We start from the raw sequence: 27,562 nt of genomic DNA, 5'->3' as shown, positions 1-27,562 counted from the left end.
TCGAGCCAGATCAAAGCTATTGGCACCATCTGAAAAAAATAGAGCCTCATTATTTACGTTTTCTTGCGGCCAGTACTCCCACAAGTAAGGGAATGTACACCCCCACACCGCAATATATCCATCTTTGGCAGGAAAAAAAAAAAGTACATCGTTTAAACCACATGCCCGCAGAGGAAAGCTAATGTACACAGCAACCTCTTGTGGCTGTTTGGAGAATTGACCTCAAGTCAACAGAATTTGTCATGGGTTCATGTAATAGCACTAGTAGCTATAAAATAAGAATGTGTAGGGCCTCGAGGTTTCCAGCAGTTAATGGCTGACAGATTTCTCCAAAAGGAAATCCCTATCTGACAATCTCATTCTCTAAGTGCTTTCAGCATACTCGTGAGTTTGGTACTCTTGCTGTTCTGTTACACAATAAAAAAAATAAATAAAAATGAGGAATTAAGAAAATATTACTAATCTTCTCATTGTATCCAGACCAGTTTTTTTTTCTTCCTTTCAAATGTGGAACCACAGATGGATTGTGTGTGTGCATGTGCTACATCTCATGAATGGCCGCCTGTGTTTTAAGTTATTGATGAGGTGTGCAGCAGGTCTGACTGAGAGGTTCTGTTCATTACTTGTAAGGGAGCTATTCACAGGTGTGACAGCCCCAACTGGGGACTTTTCTGCACCCATGCAAATTGCTTCGATGGGCCCTGAACAAACATAAGAGAGAAATTAAGGTCGGTTATTGTTTGCCTTTGCAGAACAGCTCCAAAGAAATAACTTCCACAGTACACTGAAACATTTAATGTGTTTGTGTAAGAAAGAGCTTGGTTTAAAGTGTTCAAGGTCCCCAAGCAGGCATGTTAGAAGGTTTCAAATCTCATAAATGGATGAGAAAAGCATCACATCAAATATGTCACTTTTACTGAACATCATCATAAATTAACATGCCAAATAATTGGCAGCAATAAAGTGTGATTTCATTAAAAACAAAAAACAGAGAAGATAGACCAAAAAAACAAAAAAAAAAAAAAAAAAAAAAAAAAAAAAACAACAACTTGGCATAAGACTTACTCGCCTTGTGCCGAACAAAAATAAACGAAACACTTTATTCAAGGGAAAAAGACGTCAACGAGAGTCTTTAAACATGGGTTAGTAACAAATAAATGGTCAAACTGAAGCTACGAGTCGATTCAGGTATTTTTAGTGAATCATCCATCAGCCTCTTATGCTCACATCGACTCGTAGAGATGTTATGTTGCCAGAAAAGTAACCATCCTGTTAAAGTTGAGCATGCGGTCTGATGGTGTGAATCGTGTTCATCTTTTAAAGTGTTCTGTGTTTAAATCAGTCCTCCCTCTGTGGGATGCAGGTGATCTCTGCGTTTCCATCACTCGTCTCCCGCAGGCAGGTTTTCTTCAATCCTCTTAATGAACTTCATGCGGATTTCTGTCACACTGTCCCCTCTCAGAGTGTCCTGGGCAAATTTCACATCCACCGCCATCTGGACCTAAACCACATTCATAAAGATTTTGTTTTAAAAAACAAAAAGGAAGACAGACTTTTATCCTCATTTGTTTATTTTCCACTATTAAAGTTGTGGTCAGAAGTTGTATACACTCATCATGGGCATGAATGTTCATCAGGTTTTATGTCCACAGCAAGTTTTACATTGTCATAGATTGACAAGGTGCTGACCAGGAAAGAAGCACCCGCTCCAAAATCAAGCAGCTTTCGGAAGAAAAGTATAATGTGAGATAAGACAAAGTTTGAGCTATGTGGCCACAATGACAAGAGATGTGTTAGGCTTTCAAATCTAAGAGCACGGTGCCTACTCTCAAGTATGGTGTTGGCAGCGGGGGGAAAAAAAAAAAAAAAAAAAGCTCTTGGGCTTTTCCCCCAGAGAGCATCATACGAGTGAAGGAGGACAACTATCTCGAAATTTTTCTATTTCACCTAGAATCAAAATCTTGACTGTTGAAGGCTGGACACAGCTGGGTGTTCAACAAGACAATGATCCCAAACACACAACAAAACTGGTTTTGGCATGGATAAAGCTGGCCAACATTAACATTCTGAAAACTTCCCAAGACTCCGCCCTGGGGGGGCTGTAGCTCAGGAGGTAGAGCAGGTCACCTACTGATCGGAAGGTTGGTGGTTCAATTCCTGGCTCCTCCAGTCTGCATGTCAAGTATCCTTGGGCAAGATACTAACCGATGCATCCATCGGAGTATGAATGTGTGTGAATGTAGTTAGAAAGCACTACTTGTAGAGAAAGTGCTCGTGAGAATGGGTGTGATTGGGTGAATGTGGCTTGTTGTATACAGCGCTTTGAGTACTTTGGGAGAGTAGAAAAGCGCTATATAAGAATCAGTCCATTTACCATTAACCCTATTGGAAATTTGTGGACTACACTTAAAAGCGAGGTCTGTGCCAGAAAACCAACCAATTTAAATAAACTCTACCAATGTATTTATATATGTATATGTTTGAGCCTGTGTGGATTAGAGGAAATCCAAAATAAAATTGGTAGTAGACATCATTAAAGATGTATGCCATCATTTTACGGCATAAACTAAATGTAACTGCACTGGAACCATATCACCATTGTTTCTTTATATTTTTCCATACATCCTATACACGCGGCACCTTAAAACTTCTGAGGTTTATCTTACCATCTCCAGGGCTCCTCTGAGGACGCCGCACAGAAGGTTGGAGTAGATGAGTGTGCTGTGGTTATCTGGCAACTCCACAAAGTCTACCAGTGGATTATTCTCAAGGATAAGGGAAAACTCATCTCCTGCAGGGCTCCAGTTGGTCACGCTTGGGGTGATTCCTAGGTACATTTTAAAAGCAACCTAATGGAGACCCCAATATTAACAACAGAGAAGAGAAAAAAGGAAAAAAAAAACATTAATCATTTCCAAATATTTTCTGATAAAGTCATCAGTTTTTTTGGCTTTTGTTCTTCTTTATCACTTTTTCATAGAGGGAACGGCAGGCTTTCTCATTTTCTGACAAATAAAATTTCAATGGCGCAAACAAAATCCCAGTTGCACATTCCAATTCCATCATTAAGCTGGCCTGGGCAGATTTGCACTCGTATGTAAAATGTTTGCTGTCCTTATTCCAGTTTTTAAACATCACTAGCCACAGAATAATAATGAAAATATGATCCACAGCTGTAGAAAATCTGTTGTGACCACATAACAGACCTCTTCTGCGTCTATTTAACTGAAGAATTGCTGAGGTGATTTCAGAGTTTAACTAGAGGTCACGAGATATTCTGAAGCAGTCATTCACTGCACCTTCCAAACCGCTGTCCCATAGTGGTCCTCCATTTACAGAGCTGACCTCTCTCTTCATGACCACGAGCCAGGTCCCTGAGCTGGAGTGTTGTTACATCTGTGGAATGACTCCCTTTGCACGCAGATGTAACACCTCGAAAGCAACTGAAGGGGCTCAACGTGCCCGAGAGCCGCCTTCCTGGTCTGTCTGTGTCCTTTTGTCACAAGGAAGTCATATGGAAAAACTGACAGCCAGGTGACTTAGTATAAAACCAGACTCAGTTATGCAGCCCTGTTGCCAGAGCTGAACAGAGACCCATTTTGTTAACTTCCAGCTATTTTAACAACTATGCATAATTCACATTTGAAGTATGAGAAAAATAATTCTTATTTTTCTCATACTGGGCCTTGGTAAAGCACATCACTACATCTACTACACGAACAATAAATAAATAGATAAACTGTTCCTTTTAAGGCCTGTAACCTTCTAATTGGCTGCCGCTCACTACCAGAAAGTTTGAATAGCAGGTGGGTGTGGTTTCTGTGCTCACAGCCAGTATTTAGAGCCTTTGGTTCATAGGGATTACTTGTAACTTGTTACTTTGGCCATGACAAATGTGAGCATCTATGATAGCAACAGCAAATATGTTAGAGAAAATAAGGAAAAGCTTAACAGTTTCTCTTTCAAAATAAAAGTCCAAAGATGGCAAACCAGAGATGTATCACTGAATTTGCATCACATTTCACACCGGATCATTTCCACACACTCACACGAATGTGATTTTAGCATAAAGTTTAGAAATATGCTTCATTCTGTATTTTGAGCTTTTCTTGTCTACTTACCCCTTACCCTTATCCTGACACTCTTTCACCCATCCTGTGTTAGGGTGTTTTATTAGAAATGTTCCCTCTAATCTGTCCCTTCTGTCCCTTCCTCCCTCTCCTATTTCCCTCTGTCTATCTTGGGAGAAGTCCATGGTCATGCTCTGATTGGCCTGGAACCTTCCAGTTACCTTAGCAATGACATCGGCTGTTTCTCGGAAATCCTGACACCTGCCGATGCTTGAGCGTGCCAGGAAGTCCTCGATCAGACGCACACCAATGTTATAACCCCTGTGGAAGTCAGAACGTCAGAGAGAGAGAGAAGTGGGTAAGAGACAAAATCATGTTTTCTTTTTATATTAAAGGAAAAGTAGTTGGGGGGAAATGACAGGCTAACCTGCGGTAAACTGTAAAGCCAAGGCAGACAGCTTCAAATCCTTTTGGTTCATATACTTGCCAAATAATGACATTTCTGATTAAAGAGTCCAGACAACTTAACCTAACAGCAGAGTCTGAAGCCAATGGATGCATCCCAATCCTAACATGGTCCGTCTCTAACCAGCTGGATGGCATCTGGCAGATTGGGCAGTGCAGATTCACTACCTTCTAAGGCCAGGTAAGACGAGCCTCGTCCTGACAGCTCAGGGTTACCGCACAGCCAGAGAAACAAAGTACATCCAGTCCAAAGGTCTGTCAGCATGACAGGATAATTTAAATTTCTTAAGTTAGAAACCAATCATTTTGTCTTAATCTTATTCTGGGGGAGTACCGTCTCCTGCTTGGCATTCCTAAGATTCTTCTGTCTTAATATTAAAAATTTGCTTCTTCAAAAGACCCCATCCAAAGAACTTACAAGAGGAGAAGCAGCAGTGTAAGAAATGAAATCCGATAAGACTACGTCTCTGCTCCATTTTGTGTCAAGCTATGTTATGAACTGAAAATAGGAAAACGCTTAAAGAGTACAATGAAGCTGTCAGCTATAAAGAGTCACCCAAGAGGCTTCAAAAATCCCAAAGGATGCATGATTGAGAGCATCCATTGAAAACCACAGGCTCAACATATGCGAGACAGAAGAACTGAACTTTGTTACAGATAAATACTCATGTACAGAATACTCGGCAATACCTTGTCATCAGCATTGTACTTCCTGTGATACGTTCAAAATTATGTATGATGTTATAAATTGTGTGTTTATTGCATTATGGCTTTGTGATGCACACCTGCACATCATAACAGTTATGTAGTGAGTTTCAGCGGCTTGGAATTATCTACCAGAAGAGCCAGGTTTATGTTTCCTAATGTATCAAATTAAACAGGCTGAATGATAGCACATACTTAATGGTACATAGATGAACTTATTAACTATAAATTAAACAAAGGGTGCCTTTGTTTTGACCTCAGATCATCAGATTGAGATGATCTGAGGTTTGGGACATGGTACTTAATCCTGCTGGAAACAACCATCAGAAGATGGATACACTACACATTACTACATCACCAGCTTGATGCCGGACTGATTCATGCCTTCATGTTATTTAATAGCTTATCAAGCTTTTACGAGCTTAAAAGTCAGTTTTCTGTGTCACAAAAATGGCTCTCTTTTTACCTAGCTAAAATCACCGTGGTAACTTATGCTGAAGACCTGACCAGGTTATGTTCCAATTTTCAGTTTAAAATAAGCTGGATGGACCAAGTTCGCACAGGTTTTTTAATTTGGTGCCAAATCTCTTTTACATTGCTGGAATTGCAGCTACCAGAACAAAACACATTCATTTCACTTTCCTCTGCTGACAAAGTAAAATGATTTCCACATCTCCTTTGTTAGGCTACAGAACAGAAACCTTTAATGTTTAAATGGAACTAGTTCAAAGATTAAAAGCTCAAATGTGCCGCGGTCACCTTTGAAATAAATAGCAGCACACGGAACTGTTTATTTACCGCTGTGTGAAATAAATCCCAAGATTAATGTTCTTCAGTAGCATTCTCTTTGCGACAATGGTGCATTTTACTGGTATATTTTTAATCACTATTTTATGATCATTATCTGAGGATCTGTCTCTTATTGCAGTAGGTGATACTCACTTTGTGTGAAAGAAGAGTCACATGACCTGTAAAATCACTATTTTTATGTAATCATTCACATAGCAGAGCAGAAACCCAGCTTAACAGAAAGGTGGTAAAAAGCACTGTGGTGGCTATTTTCGGTGACTGGGGCTTTCGACTGTGTCAAGCCAGCTAACACAGAAAAAGCGCTGCGCTTTTGAACTTCTGCTGCTGTATCCCAGTGTTTGACACACCGTGTATTCACAGATGCTCTTCTACATACCTTGGTGGGAACAAGTGCTTATTTGAGTTACTGTTGCCTCCCTAACAGCTTGAGACAGGATAACCTAAATGAACTGAGGTGTTATGTGATTGGCTGATTAGGAATTTGTGTTGAAGGGCAGCAAATAGGTGTACCTCATAAAGTACCTAGTTACTGTTTAAGTGATGGAAAAGTTTACCTTCTGTGTTTCTAATTAAGTAATGCTTTTTTTGTTTCACACAGCAAGTGCATTTAACAGTATTTACACAATTTTCAACCGACAGCTGGGTGTGAGCCTCAAAAGAGGATTTGACCAGACTCGAGCTTAATTCACAGTTTGTTATTCAAATGGTCACAAATTGAAGCACTGTCTGTCGGTTGTGCTTAAAAAAAATGCCTTTACTGTATGTGGAGCAAATGGTTCGTTCAAAGACAGGAAAAATCCTGCTTGAAAGAGTACTCACATCTTATCCAGCTGTTTATTGACCTCCTCATCATTCTCATAGTCTTTACAAAGCTGGGTGACCAGGGCCCCATAAGTCAGTGTGAACAACTCCGAGTTCTAAAAAACAAACAAACAAAAAACCAACAGAAACCACACAGATCACATGTTATGTTTGCCCCACACAAATCTGGACAAATGACAACCTTTTTACCAGCAAGAAAAGCCTATATAAAATTTTTTAAGTTAAATAATAATTTGGGGATGGGATATTTTTGAGCATCTAGAAGTTAAACAGATCGTCCCAGGGCAGCTCCTAGAATTGAACTAACGTTTGATGCCAGCTTAGGATTGAATAATAGATCATTGATATGTGGCACATTTTTCTATTGCTGATCTTTCAGTTTTCACACCAAACTTTAAAAGCTATACAGATCTAATGCTATTACCATAAAATAACTGTTAAGATTAGAGCCACAGCTGACACGAATGACCTGTCACGGCACAGGAGCTACGATACCTGCTTGGAAAATAGTGTTTTAGCGTCGTTTTTAGAAAGGTATATTACAGTTTTAGTCAGCTCAATTAATAAATTGCAAATTCATATACGTTAAACTGAAAAATCCTTTAAGAAATAGCTTTTAAATGTGTTTTTGTGTTTTGTTGTCATAGCTTAGCTTGTAGCTCCACTTCCTGTCAAAGCCAAACCCGGCATTAAGCAACAGTGAAATAAATGTTAAACAGGTACAAATATACCTCTTGTACCTAGCCACACGTGCAAGATAAATATGCATAATTCGGCGAGTAGCTCAGGTCAGAGACATGAGTGAGTTGTTAATTTAGCCTTACAGCCACGGTTAGCATCCTGCTAGCTAAGCTTGCTATGTTGCCATTAATCCTGTGGGAGTCGCCTACCATCTTTTTGCTGTCTGTTGCCCGGTTGGCTTGTCTGGACATTGTGACGGGTGTTACGGGCTTACACAGGTGGTGCACTCGATATTAATCCTTTATTTATTTGATTCGGGCTAAGCAGTTATTTCCGTAATCGCCTGTTTAAGTCGCTCTCGCTGTATCAAGCGTCATGAGATAGAAACATGAACTTCCGGTCTTACTTAAAAGTAAAAGCTTTATTGCGGGAAATTCGCGAGTAAACCATTGAAACTAAAGAAAACGGTGCAATGAGGAATAAAAAGCCTTTAAAATTACACTCTGTTGTTGCCGATATTTTGACAAATGTAGCCTCTTATGTATAACACCAGATAATACACTTTATTTTGAAAGAAACGCATTTTTTCCTACAGTTTTAGGGGTGTGTTTGACGCAGTTTTTGTTCAGCTGCTTATCTTACCGCCCTCTGGCGTCTTGGAGGGGAACCGAGGACCGCAAATTCTTGGTCTCAACAAAATCTTCCCATAATTGACCACACGATGGCGATATGGGCAATATATTGATAAATTGTGAGTTTTAAAAGCCTGCTTTATAAAATTGTAAGATTCCTTGACAAATAATTTAAACCTATAGTCGTTAAAAAAGTTTTTTCTCAATAAGTGTAGTGATTACTCTTGCTCATAACATAACTTTTAACTCTACAGATATTGTCCGTGTGTGAAAGAGAGAGAGAAAGTGAGGTAGAGGGAGAGGAAGAGAGAGGGAGAGAGAAAGACGGAGGAAGGGGGTTCACACACACAGAGAGAATATAGTAGTGATAGGTAACAGATGTGCTTCAAAGTCAGCATCACATTTTGAATCTCAGACATCACATGGCATCCTCTTCATCCTGATTGGGGGTATTTTCACCTCGAATAAGCCGCATGCTGGTTGGTTGAAAGGCAATCATCCCATCGTCGTGAAGCAAACTCTGCGCTCCACAGCGAGGAAGAGGAAGAAGAGGGACGGCGGAGCAGATCGCCCGTACTCACACTTTCCTTTTTTTGTTAAGGGCTCGTTTGGCAATAGCCGGCACAGACCGCAGGAACTGTTGTGTTGGTGGTGGTGGTGGAGGAGGATGATGACGGGCAAATCTGTGAAAGACGTTGACAGATACCAGGCTGTCCTCAACTCTTTACTGGCGCTGGAGGAGAACAAATACTGCGCCGACTGTGACTCGAAAGGTAGGTGATTTCCATCAGGGTCATGTTTCCCCGGGTTTTGTGCCCGAGGCGCGCGCCCGGCGCTTGAATCGACCCTCTTTGATCGTTTACTACGCTGGAAAAAAATGCTGCACTGCATTCATCATCCCTCGACCAATTGCATTGTACTATGGTGCAAAGACGTGGAGCCACATCCTTACACGGCTGGAGCATGGCATGCAGTTACATCATGCCAAGCTACCTCAAGTAATAGGATCTAAAAAGGGTTTAAAGGGTGAGAACTGCGTGGCGGGATGAAGTGAGAAAATGCGCTCATTAGTGAAAATGACTCCAGCTATCGCCGCTCAGGTTGTCTGACAGCCGGTGTGGAAAGAGCAGGGAAGCAGGCACAGAGATGGAGTTGAAGGCACCTGTGCTGACTTTGAGTCACCCTGAACACACTGTTCTTGCAGACTGGGAGCAGGCAGTGAAACCCAACTCTTAACAAAGAGGCACTGCAATGTTCTTACAACACTGAGCTGCAATTCTCAGTGATTACCTATATAGCAAGGAGACTTATTGAGTTGCTTGATTGTAGTGGAGCCAGGCTGTCTTTTTATACACTGAATCACCATAATCAGACTGTCAGGTGTTCTACGTGTTCATTTGTGTGTAGCCTCAAGGAGGCCTTGAACCTTTATTTTTGCCATAGGGGTGGGTAAACACTGGTGTTTTGGTTGCAAATACACTCAGTCAGAGTCTTGAGTCAACAAACAGACTATTCAAAGGTTGCTCTTTATTTGGTTTTCGGATGAGCCATCAACAAGTTGATGAGGCCGTGGGGCTGTTTCCTTATGTTAGTTAAAGAGCTCTTGCATATTTTTCTGGAAAAGGAATGTTTTTGTTTACATGCATGTTGTGTGGGCCTTGTGGGTGGATTCTGTAGAGCATACAGCCGGTGTTGGGCTTATCGAGATCAACATCACTGACTCTAAATGTTTGAAAGGAAGTGCTGTGTGTACACAAATCACTGTAACGCAGGAGGACACCCTTGGTAAATACAAACTTTGAGAATGATATGTGTAGACAGACCCCAGTTTAAAATGGGAGTATTCACTATATATGCGAAAGTTACTGACCACTTGGCAAACATTAAAGGCAACCATCAGAAGATGGGCACACTGGGGTCATAAAGGGATGGACATGCTCAGGAACAGCACTCTAGTAGGCTGTGGTGATTTAAACGATGCTTAGTTGGTATGAAAATATTCCCCACGCAGGATGGATCCATGCTTTCATGTTGTTTCTAGCAAACTCTGACCCTAACATCCAAATATTGCAGTAGAGATCTCGATTCATCAGACTGGGCAACATTTTTACGTCTTCTGTTATCCATGTGTGGTGAGCTTGTATGAATTGTAGCCTCAGTTTCCTGTTCTCAGCTGACAGGATTTACACCCAGTATGATCTTCTGTGGTTTGAAGTCCATCTGCTTCAAGGTTTGTTGTGCTTTCAGAGATGCTGTTCTGTATACCTTGGTTGTAACGAGTGATTCTTTGTGTTTCAACATTAAATCTGTCTGGCCATTCTCCTCAAACCTCCAACATCAACAAGCTATTTTCACCCAGAGAATTTTTGGTATCAGGATGTCCTTAATATGGTCAATCTTCTGTTTACAAGGGGCAACCAATCAGATTTGGCTTGTCTCAGACATAGGAAGATCTAAATGAAGATAAATAAGGATTATTCTGAACTCTGATTCATGCAAAGCTACTTTAGCAGAGTCCAAGACTAAAAACACAGACTTAGTAGTGAGCATATTAGTATCCTTTTTTTATAATGATACCGAATTCTATGCAAAGTTTTGCCTTAATAAAAAAATCTAACATCTATAGGCTAAACTGTATAGTCAGCTAAGTCTATACAAGTTCAAGTGTGTAATTAAAGCTTTAGAAAAAATCTGTTCCAGCTGTCAAGTAAGTACAGCACATCATCTCTCCTGGGAGGATGTTAATATCTAATTTGTGATAGACATTTTTTTCCTTTTAAAACACATTTGTACATTACTTTAGTAAGATGACATGTGACCACAAGGTCTTAGTTGTATTTAAACTGAATAAGTCACCAGATCTATGAATATAACAACGCAGGGTTTTGTTAATGTTCCTATTGCCTTTGGGTGCTCTTTTAAACAAGATATTTAGAAGTGATGCTGTTCGCCTTCAGGCAAACACACTTGTGACTGCTCAGTGGACAGTTTGAAAACAGCACAGTATGATTGGGCTCCTGCAGCTTATTTACATGCTGTTTGAAGGCTCGGACGCAGACTTCAGAAGCACAGAGAATAAATGATATCTTAGAAGATTATATTTGCATATGTGATGCTAATTTTACGACCTTTTACTCCCAAATCAGGCACATGTGGAGAGAGAAAGGGTATTTAAGTTAGCTACACAAGTTTGATTACTACTACGTTTCTCCTTTTTCTTGCATATTAAAATCACGGTCACAAAGGCTCTCTTGGTGTGAACTCTTTAGATTTTCAATGTAAGAGCTCGACATCCCTGCCAACCACACCCACACACACAAACAAAAACATGTTTTCTGTCAAGATTTCACACATTACAAAATCTTTGTACAATTTGCTAAAAGGGTGTCCACACAGGAAGGCTCTTGCAGCAATGTGACGAGCAGTGACCGTGGGATGACAGTAAAAATTTGAATTGTGGTCGCAACAGGAAAAATAACCACTGGCGAGTAAGGGAATTAACCACCAATGGGTTTAAAGAAAATGATTGACATGCGACTGTGTGATTCATGAGTACACCCTGGACAGGTTGCCAGATCTTATTATTTTTGATTTTTAAAATATAATGTTTTGTTCCAAAATACATTTTTTTCCAGTAAATATGAATACAGTTTTAAAGAACAGCAAATATTATTTTGTTATAAAAAGCTTTTATTTTGAAAGGTTACAAAGTCCTGGCTGACTCTGTGATCTGAGCTGATGCTCAGAGAGTGTTTTTTTTACCTCTTTGCTGAGTAGTGCATTTCTCAAAACTGTAAGTACAGATTCCAGACTACACACTCGAGTCGTGCACAGCCGCACAAGTGCACACCTCAAGCACATTAGTGCCCTCCCCTGCCCTCTCTCTCTTATCAGGTTTTTTTTTTATTTTTGGCCATATGGCTCGTGATGGGGCTTGGTCTAATCTTGTTTGCACCTGATTGCCGTTGCACGTTCATCACCTACCTCCCTCCCTCCCTCTCTCAGGATGATCAGAGAGGAAGTGGTGTGGTGTATGGAGCCAAGAACGTGTTTATTCCAGCGAATGCAAACACACAACAGCAGCACTCTCAGACATTCCCCTGTCTATTATATACTGCACCGCTTAACAATATCTCTTTCTCCGACTGTAGCTTACTGCCTGTGCACTGCAAACTTCCTGTCTCTGTCTGTTTCTCTGGGCTGAATGACTTTGTGTGCTATTTGTTTATTTATTTCCACCACTTCCTCATAAAGTGACACCCCTCCAGTAAATCCTTAATACTGCCAGGAAATAATAAAGAGACAGGGGGAGAGGCAGAGGGTTAGGCAGGGTGCATAATGTAGTCAACACTTCAACCTCTGGCTTCAGTCTCAAGGGGCTGTGTACATGTGCGTGCATGTGTGTGTGTGTGTGTGTTTGAATGAGCATAAAAGCATGTCTCCCTTATTGTCTCCATTGTACTTGTGTTTACTCATGCTGGGCCCTGGTTGCTGTGGTGATATCACCTGATGATGCCAGGCTGTCTACCTCTACCATGAGCTCTCAGTCCCCTCCTCCCCTCGGACCCTTTTTAATCTCATCCAATGAGAAGTCAGCAGAGATTTCCATTCAGAGAAGAAGGTTATTGGACGTGTGTGTCTGTGTGTTTGTTTGCGCGTGTGTCCTTGGCTGGCACAAAGTACAGAGCCTCAGTACCAGAGAGAGGGTGGCACCGTGCTACATTGCTGTGCGCACAACTCTCTAATACACAGCGATGGCCAGATTAAGCTGCAAAGGGCTTTGGGACAAATAAGCTGCTGGGTCCCTTTTTAACAACCCTGATCCTGCCTTTACACCTGCAAATCGTATCACTGCGCAGGAGGACACACGCGTCTCGTGCTAGTGACAGCGTGACAGGATGTAAACATTAAGGGAGTCCTTCCTCAGCTGAGCTGTAATGTTGTCAGCTGCATGCTTCCTTACCAAGAAAAGGACTCATACCAGAAACTGCTCACCGTAGTGTTTTGGAGTAAATGGGTCACGATTTCTGGAAAAAGATTCTACTGTTGAGTTAGTAAGCAGTTTTTAACCATGTATTTCCATTATAATGAAAAGAAGGCACAGCTAACATCACCAAAACTAGTTAACTTTATTATCACAGAATATCAAAACAGAGGAAAAACCCATACATTTGCTTTTGGTGTGAACTCTCCCTTTAAGAATGCTGAGTATGTAAGCGCCAGCTTAGCAATCGGCAAGCAATAGTGGGAAGGAAAAACTGTTGTTTTAGCAGGAAGAAACCTCCGGCACAACCAGGCTCAAGGAGCTGCAGCCATCTGCCATGACTGACTGGCTGGGGGTGAGGGGATGGAGACACAGGACAAAAGATACACTGTGGAGGAGAGCCAGAGATTAATGATTAAATGCAAAGTGGTGTATAAACACAGAACGAGTGAAAAGAAAATCAGTCTGAGGCTGAGCTGGGCTCTTAGAGAGTTCTTGTACATTGAAACTTTGGCCATTTTTAACATGAGCACTGACCACTGTAACAATTTATAGGATAAAACATAAAGATATTGCCCCTCCGTAAGACTATCCTAAACACGACTTTTCTCGTTGGGTCCTGAGTTGCCCGTTTGGACTGATTGGTGATTCAGCCTTATACAACCATGTAGGAAAAACACACAAAAGTATAATAAGGTCACACGTCAGTCTGCTGGGGTTTTTATCTGTGAATTGGCCGCACAGGAAGCAGACAAAATGTCAGGAGAAGCTTAAAGAGAGCAGTTATTAAAAGCCTAAAAATCATATAGCTGTGAGCTCCTCAAAGGTAAGTTATGTCACATGAATTGTGCTGTTACTGTTTCACCGGGTGATAAATTGGTTCTAAGGATGCGTTTTAGTTCTATAGATAGTGGTTATCTTGGTGTAGGGGATTGCTCTAACAGCTAAGCAAATAACACAGATGACTACTCAGCACAATAACCTTATAACATTTCAGGGGATAAAAACAATATGTGGGCAATAAGATTAAAAAAGACATAAAAGCAGGACTAAAAATTTGGACTGCCTTACTCATCTTTTTATATGTAACACTGTTCGACCTCAATTACTCACCTGCAGGATCACAGTCATGATGTTTGCATGGTAACACAGATGGTGGGTGTGCCTTTTGTAAATTATCAATAGGTTCCATCTGCTTGGTTCAGATTGGGTCACTGGGTGGCTCCAGGGTATCTGGATTGATTTAGATGCTAATGGGCTAGAGAGTAAGGGACAAAGGGGTGTATGCATGAGCGTGTGTTTTGTGTGGCGGCGGAGCAGGGCATGGGATCCGCTGATGGCTGAGATGCTCCGTGGGATTAACTGGGTACATGCAGAGAGCACCATTTATCCTTGTGGGATGTAGGCTAATGGACCATATGTACCTGCTCATGAACAAGTGTGTATGTGTGTGAGAGTCGGTGGACCAGTGTATTTGTGTAACGTGTGCACCTGTGTGTTTGTAACTGTAAGGATTCAGACAGGGTTTTTAACAGAGATGTGTTTAAGATGAGAAGTTAATGACTAAGTCGCCAGAAATGGTATGGAAAAGTATTCAAATACGTGTGTGTAAATGACAGCGAAGTTCATTACAGATCTCTGTGTGCGCTCTCTGCTCGTCATACCCCCCGTTACACCCCAGCAGGACGTCTAAAGTCCACCATTTGATGACTATAAAAATCCCCTCCTGCTTGTCTCTGTTTTTGGCTCTCGCTGTGGCTCTGCCTTCTCCACCCCTAATGTGCTTCAGCCTGCGTGTTTCACAACCATGACCACAGCCATTTTTTTATTTAATTATTTATTTAGTTTTGCCAGGGTGATTCATCAGTTGTCTCTGCTTTTGGATGCTTTTCCGTGTAAAAACTGAGAAAGGGACTTATTAGTCAGACCTGGAGAATTTAATTAGACCTTTAAATGATGTTGGCATTTGCTCTTTTGATCACATCAAGAAAAGAGGACATGTATTCACCGCTGCTGGTGAACGGTGGAGCAGTCTACACTCACTGTGATGCCAGCCACAAAGAAAAAGTGATTCATAGGGATCGTTGGTTCAATCTTTTCTTCCCTTTTTAGACGTCTCCTCCACCTACTTCCTTGTATATCTGTTCAAAGCACCTGTAGGTGTGCAGTGCTGCCGGACAGACACACTGCATATGGGTTCTTACTCAAGCATAGCATTGATTGGAACAAGAGAAGGCTGCTTCTCTGTGGTGTGCAGGTGTGATCTGCCTTAAATGTAGCCTTCATCTGTGTGCTCTTTCTGCTCCCCCGGCTCACCGGATCAGCGCACTCCTGTGCACACCTGAGGACCATGACTCCAAACATTCATAATACCCAGCTGGAAGCAGATTAAACCTTCGCATGAGGGGAGAAAAATAACGGGCAGTGTATGGAAAGAAGACTCTGAAGCCATGCTAGCAGCTCAGTTGAACTGTATAACAGTGCTTTTAGCTAAGCGCTAACGTCAAGATGCTAACAGTGACGGTGCTGATTTTTACTGGGTATGTTTATCGGTTTAGCATGTAAAGGCTGATTTGGACTTTTGTGGTGAATCTTTGTAGAGCCTATGACCTACATACAGTGGCTTGCAAAAGTATTCGGCCCCCTTGAACTTTTCCACATTTTGTCACATTACAGCCACAAACATGAATCAGTTTTATCGGAATTCCATGTGACAGACCAACACAAAGTGGTGTACACGTGAGAAGTGGAACGAAAATCAGACATGATTGCAAATGTTTTTTACAAATAAATAACTGAAAAGTGGGGTGTGCGTAATTATTCAGCCCCCTGAGTCAATACTTTGTAGAACCACCTTTTGCTGCAATTACAGCTGCCAGTCTTTTAGGGTCTGTCTCTACCAGCTTTGCACATCTAGAGACTGAAATCCTTGCCCATTCTGCTTTGCAAAACAGCTCCAGCTCAGTCAGATTAGATGGACAGTGTTTGTGAACAGCAGTTTTCAGATCTAACCACAGATTCTCGATTGGATTTAGATCTGGACTTTGACTGGGCCATTCTAACACATGGATATGTTTTGTTTTAAACCACTCCATTGTTGCCCTGGCTTTATGTTTAGGGTCGTTGTCCTGCTGGAAGGTGAACCTCCGCCTCAGTCTCAAGTCTTTTGCAGACTCCAAGAGGTTTTCTTCCAAGATTGCCCTGTATTTGGCTCCATCCATCTTCCCATTAACTCTGACCAGCTTCCTTGTCCCTGCTGAAGAGAAGCACCCCCAGAGCATGATGCTGCCACCACCATATTTGACAGTGGGGATGGTGTGTTCAGAGTGAAGTGCAGTGTTAGTTTTCCGCCACACATAGCGTTTTGCATTTTGGCCAAAAAGTTCCATTTTGGTCTCATCTGACCAGAGCACCTTCTTCCACATGTTTGCTGCGTCCCCCACATGGCTTGTGGCAAACTGCAAACGGGACTTCTTATGGTTTCCTTTTAACAATGGCTTTCTTCATGCCACTCTTCCATAAAGGCCAACTTTGTGCAGTGCACGACTAATAGTTGCCCTATGGACAGATTCCCCCACCTGAGCTGTAGATCTCTGCAGCTCGTCCAGAGTCACCATGGGCCTCTTGGCTGCATTTCTGATCAGCGCTCTCCTTGTTCGGCCTGTGAGTTTAGGCGGACGGCTTTGTCTTGGTAGGTTTACAATTGTGCCATACTCCTTTCATTTCTGAATGATCGCTTGAACAGTGCTCCGTGGGATGTTCAAGGCTTGGGAAATCTTTTTGTAGCCTAAGCCTGCTTTAAAATTCTCAATAACTTTATCCCTGACCTGTCTGGTGTCTAGATCCAATCGAGAATCTGTGGCAAGATCTGAAAACTGCTGTTCACAAACGCTGTCCATCTAATCTGACTGAGCTGGAGCTGTTTTGCAAAGAAGAATGGGCAAGGATTTCAGTCTCTAGATGTGCAAAGCTGGTAGAGACATACCCTAAAAGACTGGCAGCTGTAATTGCAGCAAAAGGTGGTTCTACAAAGTATTGACTCAGGGGGCTGAATAATTACGCACACCCCACTTTGCAGTTATTTATTTGTAAAAAATGTTTGGAATCATGTATGATTTTCGTTCCACTTCTCACGTGTACACCACTTTGTGTTGGTCTGTCACATGGAATTCCAATAAAATTGATTCATGTTTGTGGCTGTAATGTGACAAAATGTGGAAAAGTTCAAGGGGGCCGAATACTTTTGCAAGCCACTGTAAGTGGCCAACACTGTTACTAGTATTCATGCTTGTGCATGGTGCATTATGTGTTATTAATTATTTTGAATGCTGTACCAGCCATGACAGAAACATATTTCTCCGTTCCCTCATGTCCACTCCAGTAGTTTGTTACGGCGTTTGTTACATCTTAGGGTTTCAGAGGGGTGTGCGGTTTTGAGTTGTGTTACAGTGTAACACAGAAGTAAGCGAGGACAAGTGTTTCCTAATTGACAATAAATAGAAATTACAGTTGAATTTTAGTGTAATTCCATTAATCAAGAAAGAAAAGGTGTGAGGTTGTTCACTGTCAATTACTAGTGGACATGCATGCTCCAGTCACATAGGTGGCTGGCTACCTCCCTTAAGCAGGGGTTGGGAATTAATTTTCCCAAGGGGCGACATGAGAAACTGGGACTGTTGTAAAGGGCCACACCAATAAACTTCTTCTTTTGGCTGCTCAAAGTGGGTTCTGTTTACTAAGGACCCACCAACTTTGAGTTACTTGAACAGAATATTGTCATTTTACACATTATGACTTCTTGATCAAACCTGACTAATTTATCAATGTTTACATTGCATATCATCCAGGTAAGTAAATCCCCAAAAGTTGATTCTGTTCATCTGGACGTAGCGTTTTCAGCGGGAGAAACGTTTCGTCACTCATTAAAGTGACTTCTTCAGTCTCGGCTGACTGCAGGTTTCCCCTAACTTTTAAACAGTACATTTGCATAATGGCTGAAACCAGCCCACTGAAGGAACAATGGGCTGGGAGGGCACCTTCATCATAATTATGCAAATTCTCATGACCATTGATCAACAACCACTGATCAAAGCTCATTGATCAAAGACAATTGATCCATGGCCGTGAGTACCATTCACAGAGTTGGGGAATGGCTGGAATCACAGCATTGTAAGATGGCGAAAGATGTAACCTTAGGCCCCCTCCTCGATTCAGAGATGGTCTTTCCCTTTTCGTATGACTCTGCGCTCACACCAGCGTTCCTCCCTGTCCAGGATGTGTACATCCTCATCATTGAAAGAGTGTCCACTGGCCTGTAGGTGTCTATAAGATTGGGGAAACCTGCAGTCAGCTGAGACTGAAGAAGTCACTTGGATGAGTGACGAAACGTTTCTCCCACTGAAAACGCTACGTCCAGATGACAGAATCAACTTTTGGGGATTTACATTGCATAGTTTGTCTACCAGACGGCACTCTACAGCTTCCCTGCTGGCAACATAACAACCAAACAACCATCCGAGGAGAGTCAGACAAACGAGGCCAAATGAGTAAATAAAGAGTTACACGTAACAGATGTTAGGGAAATCTATGTTTTGTGTGTCTAAAGGGACAAAATACAAGCGTATAGTGGTTGGGCTCTGCCTGTTAAAGCAAAGTTAAGCTATTGTAACGCATGCCATAATTTCGAAGACATTTCAGCTAAAAGCACAGACATCAGCCTCATAATGATGACTGAGAAGAGGTCAGGTCAGCTATGATTCATCTTCTGAACATCAGGAGCACCTAAACTATGTTTCATGACAGCTGATCTAATTGTTATTATAGACTCGCCTATTTTTTTGTAGAGACATCAGTCAAAACTGTGCATTGCTATTAAAAAAAAGGAGAAACTTTTCAATATGCAAAGAATGGAAAAAGCATTCCCACAAATCCCAGAAAACATGAGGGCAGAAAATAAACAGAAAGGAAGAAATGGAACTGGTGTGAAAGAGATATAAGCAGACAAAGGAGAACATGAGGGAGGCAGCCGTAGTGAGAAAGATAAGAAATGGCGGCCAGAGCACAGAGGGAGCATTAGAATAAGAGATGAGAAGGACAAACTAATTCCAGTGTTCAGGGACTTCAACACTATTGACAGCGTCTCTGTCTTTCTCTATGTCTGTGTCGGCGTGTGCAGTGGCTAAGCAGGCTTTGCAGAGTAATTCTACTATTATTAGCCAGTAGACAGCTAATGCTGCAGCTAGACAGTGAGGAAGACCAGTGCACATGGTGACTCTGTTTTTTGCATTTGTGATTCGCAGTTTAAAAAGATGGAGAAAACTGAAAACTAACTCTTAATAGTGCAAACAGAATTCTAGTAGGATTCAAGAAGGAGCCTATTCATTGCAGTGTTTTTCTCAGAGGAAAAGAGGAAGGCGCTGCGTGTTTTTCCCTTCTCAAACTCGACTTCCCCTTTCATTTGCATAGAATGGCCTTTTCTTAAGCTCTGCACAATGCCTTTATCTGCCAGAAGAGGAGAAATCCAAATCGAAAAGCTGCTCTTCCCCCTAGTGGCGTGAAGGCCATAGTGCACGGACCTGTGGCAGCAGGGTTGCAGGGACTCACAGCAGAGATGGTTTGGAGAAGTGGAGGCAGAGAGTCGCAGAAAGAGATGGAGGCAAGGAAAGAGGAGGAGGGAGATATGGTAAAGATGTAAGAGCAGCACAAATATTATCTTTGAAGCTGAGTGCAGTCCCCAAAGAGGATGGTTGCATATCTTGAGCAAAAATAAATAAATAACGATCTCATCTATGATGTTTTTATTTCTTTTATGTTCTGAATATAGAAGGAAGATTTGCAAGCATGCTTTTAAGCTAAAACATATGCAGCATAAGCAATAAACAGGTCTCCACAAAATCTGAGTGGATCCATACGTTTGGCTCAGATCACAGTGCTCCCACACACACAGGCTCTTGATCAAATGAGTAATCATCCCTGCAGGTATCCAGGCCCTGAGTGTGTGTGATTGCTTGTGTGTGTGAGGTGCGTGTTTGTGGGACTTTGTACTCCTCCTCTCGCCTCTCAGTTATGTAGGCTAACTCTCGTATTGGATCCTATTATGTGTTAGGCCACCGCATGACTTACACAGGATTAGATGTGCTCCCTGCTGAGTTCAGACTCATAATTGAGGTTTCAGACTTGTCTCTTTATAATTGGTCTAAAATTAATTGTTTTTTTCCCTCATGTTTCTCTAGTCTACTCACTTAGCCCTCTTTCTTGTTTAACCTAAATCTCTTTTATACGTTTAGCTTGGCTTATCACCACCTCCTTGCATCGCTCCTCTGCGAAGACTCTCTCCTGTCCTCTAAATTTCATCCCCCCCCCTGTTGCTCTTCCAGGTCCACGATGGGCATCCTGGAATTTGGGCATCTTCATCTGTATCCGCTGTGCTGGTATCCATCGAAACCTGGGGGTTCACATCTCCAAGGTCAAGTCTGTCAACCTGGATCAGTGGACGCAGGAGCAAGTCCAGGTCAGTGGTCTTCACTATGAAAGTTTCATAACCACTAAAAAACTCAAAAGCTTTTAAATATTGGGTTAAATATTTTGAACTGTCCCTGATTATTAAACGCTATAAATGTTGGCTTTCTTATTTGTTTTTTGGTTGTCTGTTTGTTTTTCAAGTTTCTCTAATTAGCTTAACTGACACTAGCCTGGCTCAAATTTCCTTGTATGGTCATTTCAGACTAGAAGGTGGCTTACAAGGCATGGGTTCTGTTTGTGGAAGCCAAGTGAGGGGCATCCAATCAGAAGAAGGTTGTCTATTAAGAAGTGGCACATTAAAGAGACAGCTTATTTCAGATAGAGGATAAACTAAGGGGATGCATTATGACCCAGTAAAACATGTGTAATGGGGGGCGGGGCGGGGGGCGGTATACTGTGGATATAATCCAAATCACAATCAACCAATTAGCTTAGCATAAGATCGAGAAAAACCACTACTGTTCATTTTTAAACTGGTTACTTAAAAGTTGAAGTAAATAAGATTATTGTGTTAATCAGTGAGTTTGTTTTAAAATGGTCAGACATGTTTGGCTGACTCTCTGTTTTGAGTCTTTATGGTAAAGCAACACAAATGAACCATGTGCTGGTTGTATCTTTAGATTTTTATGTTAAATTTTAAAATAGGCGGTATTGTTCATTGCATAAGACTGTTAACAAGAAAACACCTGTTTTCCCAAAATTTTAAGCTGTTGCTTCTTTTGTGAAAATCTTTCAGAAAGTAAAACCTTTAAATAAAATAGATTTCCATACAATATAGAGATGGATAGAAAATAAACAACAATATAATTTTTTGTAATTTAGTAATTTTACTCTATGTATATATGCTTATTTTATCTGGTAGTTGGTATTTTCACATACAGTATAACTGAGGATTTTCCACCTCCGAGTAGCCTCTTTCTCTTTAGTATGCAGCTCATCTCGTCTGGTCTGATAGACAAGACAGTCAGCGTGATGCTTCTCAGTGTGAGGGGATTTCTTTGGTCAGCACTTTTTCTTTAGTTCTCTACAGCTCTCACTGTAAGAATCCTGCTTTTTCATATAACCGCACTTTAACAAGGACACCTTGGATATTGCATTTGAACATTACCAGATTTCTTTGCAATGTGTCAGTTATTTTGTTCTCCGTTGGTATCCCCAGTGTGTTCAAGAGATGGGAAATGCCAAGGCCAAACGGCTCTACGAGGCTTTTTTACCCGAGTGCTTCCAGCGTCCCGAGACAGACCAGGCTGCCGAGATCTTTATTAGGGACAAATACGAAAAGAAGAAATACATGGATAAAGTCATTGACATCCAGATGCTCAGGGTGAGTCCACACAAACAGATCCACGTGTTTGTTCTTGTGTCTCCAGCAGAATCTGCAGAACAGGTTTGGAGAGTGAATTTCTCTTTCTTTCCTGCTATCCTCGACCAACCTTGAGTGTCGTCAAACCAAACCACTTCTTTTCTTTTTGCAGAAAGAAAAGAGTTGTGACAACATCCCAAAGGAGCCAGTTGTATTTGAGAAGATGAAATTGGTAGGTGCATCATTCCATGTTCATATCATAGACCAGAGATTCCATTCTGGCCTTTGTTATCTTGGTTTTGTTTATTATATTGTTAAGTTGCTAAATTAATTTAAAAAAATCAAGAGGCAACCAAAGTCTAATGGAGTAGTAGTCAATCGTCGCAACCACACTCCCTGTCTTGAACAACATTTTTTTAAAAAAAAAGGTCCAAAGCTAACCCCCAACCGGTTGCCAGAGATGGCCGCCCCTCCCTGAGCCTGGTTCTACCAGAGGTTTCTTCCTGTTAAAAGGGAGTTTTTCCTTCACACTGTCGCCAGGTGCTTGGTTGGCACCGATAGGAGGTTGTCTGATTTTTGGGGTTTTCTCTGTATTTTTGTAAACTCTGTACCTTACAAAACAAAACAACTTGAGTCAACTGTTGTGATTTGATGCTATATAAATAAAATGTAATTGAACTGATATAAACATTTTAGCATCTGGAGAGATGATGCATATTGTAGAATTTAACTTTGTCTCACTAGACAGTCTCATAGAATCTTTCAAATGAAACATTCTTGTTTTAAAAATTCTATGATATTGTCTAGTGAGACAAAGTTAAGTCAAACATTGAAAATGAAACATTCTTGTTGAACTTAATTATAAACCTTGGTCATCCCTGTATTTGAAAAGGCGTCAACAAAAGGCAGAGAAAAGCTGGTAACTTTTATTGTGGTGACTTGAATGGAACAGTCATTTTATACCACTAGTGAGTGTGAAGAGTAAAAGAATCAGCAGACAGACTCATTCGCCAGTGCAGAATTGTTGCATTAATTACACTGATTTTCTCTGTTGTGACAGAAAAAGGACGTCAGCCCAAAGACAGATTCCCAGTCTGTCACAGACCTGCTTGGACTAGGTATTCTGCCTTATGCACCTGCACGCATGCGCTTACACTAACACAGAGTCCAAAATATTAGCACACCAGGAAACTGCTGTCTTAATATAGAACTGCTTTATGTTGCAAGTCTGCACCTAAAAAGCAAATAAACATGCCAGGCATCTATTTTAGGACAGAAAGCTGAATCTTAATTAGATGAGCTGCTTTGAACGTGGATACCTGAAACGGTTGTTATCATCATTACCTCTATTAGATGCCCCAGCTCCAAGCCCTGCGGTGTCTAATGGTGGAGGATGTGTTCCAGACAGTAATGAGAGCCCAGTGGTGTCTAACGCAGCCCTTGCACACTCTGCCCTGGATCTCTTCAGCTCCCTCGCAGCCCCCTCCCCTGCTTCCTCTACAAAAAGCACGGTAGTAGACAACACATTGTACATGCTATAAGCTGCTGAGTTTTTATTTGCGTACATTCAGACAGACTTTCATCTTTGCCTTGTGTCTGTCCAGTCTGTTTCCAGCACCATGCCTCAGAGCAGAGTGACTGCCTCAGTGCCTGAGAATCTGAGCTTGTTCTTAGACGCAGCACCCAAAGCAGAGGAGGGCACTGTCAAGAAACTATCCAAGGACTCCATTCTTTCCCTGTACGCCTCCACTCCCTCGGTACATGCCAGCAGTATGGCTGCACATGGTAAGAGTTTATAAGATTTCTGTCAGATGTGGTCCAGATCTGGATGTTGACACGGTGATAGTCTGCTCATCGTTATTGGTGTCTGTGATTGCTCTCAGCAGGCTTGTACATGAACCAAATGGGATATCCAACACACCCGTACGGTCCATACCATTCTTTAGCCCAGGCGGGGGGAATGGGAGGCACTATGATGACATCACAGATGGCCATGATGGGGCAGCAACAGAGCGGGGTGATGGCAGTGCCACAAAACAGCATGATTGGAATTCAGCAGAACTGCATGATGGGGCAGCAGAATGGCTTAATGGGCGCTCAGGGTGTCACGGCTCAGCCTAGCGGCGTTGTGCCGTCGCCCTACATGACAGGAATGATGGGACAGCAGCAAACTGGAATGATGGTACAGCAGCAGAACAGCATTATAGGACAGCAACAAAGTGGGATGATGGGGCAGCAGCAGCAGGTTGGGGGTTTGCCCGCATTACCCCAGCAGCAGACTTACGGAGTCCAGCAAGCCCAGCAGCTACAGTGGAACATCAGTCAGGTGTGTGTTTGTTTTTTGGGGTTTTGAAAGTTGTGAGAGGAGTGGATCCGTTGCTAAAGTTCATTTTGTGCCCTTCAGATGACTCAGCACATGGCCGGCATGAATCTTTACAACACCAGCGGTATGATGGGATACAGTGGTCAACAAATGGGAGGTTCAGCAGCTCCAAGTTCGGCACACATGACAGCGCACGTGTGGAAATGAGCTTGTCTATCTGAGATTCGATGGAGCGCCAACGACCCACAAAAGGAGAAGAGAAACGACGTGGATCAGACTCTCCATTAAACATTTTCTGATGCAAGGGAGGAGGAGGAGGAGACTGAGGTGGAGAAGAAGAAGAAGGTTTGAGAAACCACTACTACCTCTCTCTCTCCTCTCTGGCTGCGCTTCCTCTTGCCGTCTCATGCATAGCCATGTTCTGCAGATTTCCATGTTTGCCTTCAGGACCTTTTCATATGACGACTACGACAAGGCGGTTCTGAGGCCACTGGTTAGGATTCCAGAGCTTTCTTTCTGCCCAGCCTTTATGAGAGAGAGCTTGTGTGCAGAAACATTATGAGGGTATCAAGCAGCTGCAGAATTGCACTGTTTCATATTTAATCAGATGGCACTGGGGTTGGCATTGGGGTTAGCCTAGCTTTAAAAGCTCAAATAGACCGAGATATATAATCTGGCAACCTAAATAGGTGGCTCATACTTTACGCCCTACATTACCAGTATTTACCCAACTGATGGGGCGACATTTAGTGATGATATATACAGTGGCCCTGAGAGGTCAAACACACTGCTGCCTAATAAAACACCAGCAAAAATGGAAAATGGTGCAAAAGCACACAAAACATAATGGAAGGTCAATAAAACCCAATGGAAATAGAAAGAAAAACACTGGAGAAGCTAACAGAAAAAAATCAAACAAAACACAACAGAAATGTTTTTGGCTAACAGCTAACAGTAAACGGCTAACAGCAACCATGTACCTACAGTGTCCATTGTGTTTTGTCAGAATTTTTTTTTTCTATGTCCGTTATGTTTTAATCAACTTCTGTGGTGCTTTTGCAAAATTTTAATGTTTTGCTGGTGTTTTCTACAGTTGCAGTGCATGTGACCTCTCAGGGCCACCGTAGACATAGCTACATTTTAACAGCAGCCATATTTGCAAAGTGTAGCAGCTACAACTTTATTCAGCCAATTTCAAGTTCGAGATTTATGTGAAAAGTGTATTTTCACATAAGTGAGATGAGCTGCTGCTAATTCACTTAATAATCATTAAAAAATATAAAAGCTAGGCTAGCCTAATAGTCCCTTCATGCTGCATGCAGAAGACAAATACGCATAACCATTTTTAGCCACATATATCTAGAAATTCTACTCATCTAACAATATTTAAATCAAGCAACAAATCCTACCTACACAGCCCGTAATATTGATGTCTTCATCTGAATATCTAGAGGGCTTCTTTTAGAATCTTTAATCTTCAAATGTCAAAAGTCCAAAACCATATTTTGGGAGACCAAAGATCAACACTAGCTTTACTGTAAGTGGACAGTATTCCTGTATGCTTTTTCCTGTTCAACCACTTAACTAGTGATTAATAGAAAAAAAAACAGCAATTCAGCAGTCCAGCATCACTGTCTTCACTGTGCTGTTCTTTCACCAAGGGTAGGACACTTAAAAAAAAAAAAAGAAGAAGAAGAAAGAAATCATTTTGCATGCAGTGTCATCAGTGCCCGCACACCTCCAGTTAAGAATCTACCTGGTGCATTAGTGGCCTCAAATAACGTTGAATGTCTGTAAATAGGAGGTGAACAGAGAAGTGGGAGTAGAGACGGAAAACTTCAAGGTGAAGGTCAGCCGGGTTTCAGATGCTTCCACTGAATTGCATGAAAAGAATGTGTATCTAGCTCTGATTGTATGTACTGTACTGTATGTTTGTTAAGATTTGCGAATGTGTCTCTCTGAATGTTTCTCCCTCTGACAAAGTCTTTGATAAAGACTGACAAAAAAACAATAAAAAAAAATGGGTAAAACATGTGCTCTGAATGTGATCTCGGTTGACTCGTTTGATCGCGCGCACTTGTGTTTCGATGTGTTTTTGTTTTTTATATATTCCTCGTCTAGAAACGTGCACCTTGTGTCTCTCGAACGTCTGTGCTCGATGGCATCCTGTGGGTTTCCAGTTTTGCTGTAACGGCCTCACCTTTACGTTGGGGGCAAACAGTGAGCTGTTGTTTTTTTTTGTTTTTTTTTCTTTTTGAGAGGGGATGAGAGTATTTAACAAGCTGGCCAAACCACATCGTGAAGCATAAAGCGATTGTACATCCGCAATCTGTCACATCTGTTTTAGCTGATGCTTGTACGCTTCTCCCACACAAACCATCTCTGTGCCCCGATTTCTCTTAAAAGTGTTGCTAAATCTGCCTTTTCTGATAAATGCTTATGGAAATGCTGTGTTTCTGTTATTTTAATTTTATTTGACACTTGTGTTAAGCTGGTAAGATGCTGCTTTTAATGTGAGTGGCAGCAATATAGGAGGTGCCTATGTGCAGCATATAAGGACTTATTTCACAACAGTGTGACAGCAGCAGTCACCTTCTCCACTGAGAGCAACATTTATATAAGAGAGAGCACATCCAGCACAGCAACAGCAAATCTGTCAGTCAACAAAAGCTTCTGGAAAGGCAATGCAAGTCCACCTCTGTGGACGCTAAGGCCTCACCTGAGCTTTTCCATTTGTGATCAGGCTACTTTTTTTTTTTTTTTTTTTTTTTTTTTTGGTCCAATATTTTTTCAGTGAAATAAAAACGAATAAAGGAATGTAACTTTGTACGTACTTGTCGATCAAGATACTGTATATTTTAATTCTTTATCAGAATATCGCTGTATATTATGTTTCTTAAACAACATGTTCTGTATATTAGTTTTTCTTTTCCACATGCTTTGCCCCACTTTACACAATTTCAATCAAATTTAACAATGTATATGTGACATATGATAATTGTCCCTGTGAAAACATGCAAATAAATATTGTTTTGGTTAAATTTTATGTTGTTTTGTTTTGTTGTGTACATTGCTGGGCTTTGTCTTTAGTCCCTTTTCGTTATTTCTTACACTATTAAACCACGCAAATGCCTGTTCACACGATTCTTCTGCATGAATTGTTTGTATTCTGCAGAAAATTGCCTATTCTGCTTGACTGCTGTCAACAAAAAAAGAAGGAGTGGCTGCACAGATGTTTAATACTAC

The 27,562-nt window shown here is 41.5% G+C and overlaps 2 protein-coding genes across 4 annotated transcripts; one reads left to right on the top strand and one right to left on the bottom strand.

The window, feature by feature from the left end:
* Positions 1 to 683: 683 nt before the first annotated feature.
* On the bottom strand, positions 684 to 7,939 carry trappc3 (trafficking protein particle complex subunit 3). The gene is made up of 5 exons (XM_040020143.1): positions 7,763 to 7,939; positions 6,870 to 6,967; positions 4,292 to 4,391; positions 2,667 to 2,849; positions 684 to 1,501 (listed from the first exon to the last, which is right to left on the bottom strand). Exons 1-5 carry the CDS (start codon positions 7,802 to 7,804, stop codon positions 1,382 to 1,384), a joined length of 543 nt encoding a protein of 180 aa, XP_039876077.1. The 5' UTR covers positions 7,805 to 7,939; the 3' UTR covers positions 684 to 1,381.
* Positions 4,695 to 26,002, top strand: smap2 (small ArfGAP2). 3 transcript variants are annotated; one of them, XM_040020139.1, is made up of 10 exons: positions 4,695 to 4,716; positions 8,787 to 8,958; positions 20,546 to 20,679; positions 21,850 to 22,014; positions 22,166 to 22,225; positions 23,054 to 23,111; positions 23,347 to 23,504; positions 23,598 to 23,778; positions 23,877 to 24,319; positions 24,398 to 26,002. In XM_040020139.1, exons 2-10 carry the CDS (start codon positions 8,853 to 8,855, stop codon positions 24,521 to 24,523), a joined length of 1,431 nt encoding a protein of 476 aa, XP_039876073.1. In that variant the 5' UTR covers positions 4,695 to 4,716; positions 8,787 to 8,852; the 3' UTR covers positions 24,524 to 26,002. The 3 variants fall into 3 exon arrangements, with proteins under 3 accessions (XP_039876073.1, XP_039876074.1, XP_039876072.1); XM_040020140.1 differs by lacking the exon at positions 4,695 to 4,716 and having other exon boundaries at positions 8,469 to 8,958; positions 23,880 to 24,319; XM_040020138.1 differs by lacking the exon at positions 4,695 to 4,716 and having other exon boundaries at positions 8,471 to 8,958.
* Positions 26,003 to 27,562: the final 1,560 nt, after the last annotated feature.

This window comes from Simochromis diagramma, unplaced genomic scaffold (genome assembly GCF_900408965.1).
Source record: "Simochromis diagramma unplaced genomic scaffold, fSimDia1.1 OVJJ01000753.1, whole genome shotgun sequence".
Lineage (NCBI taxonomy): Eukaryota > Metazoa > Chordata > Actinopteri > Cichliformes > Cichlidae > Simochromis > Simochromis diagramma.
This window is presented reverse-complemented; position numbering and strand designations above follow the sequence as displayed.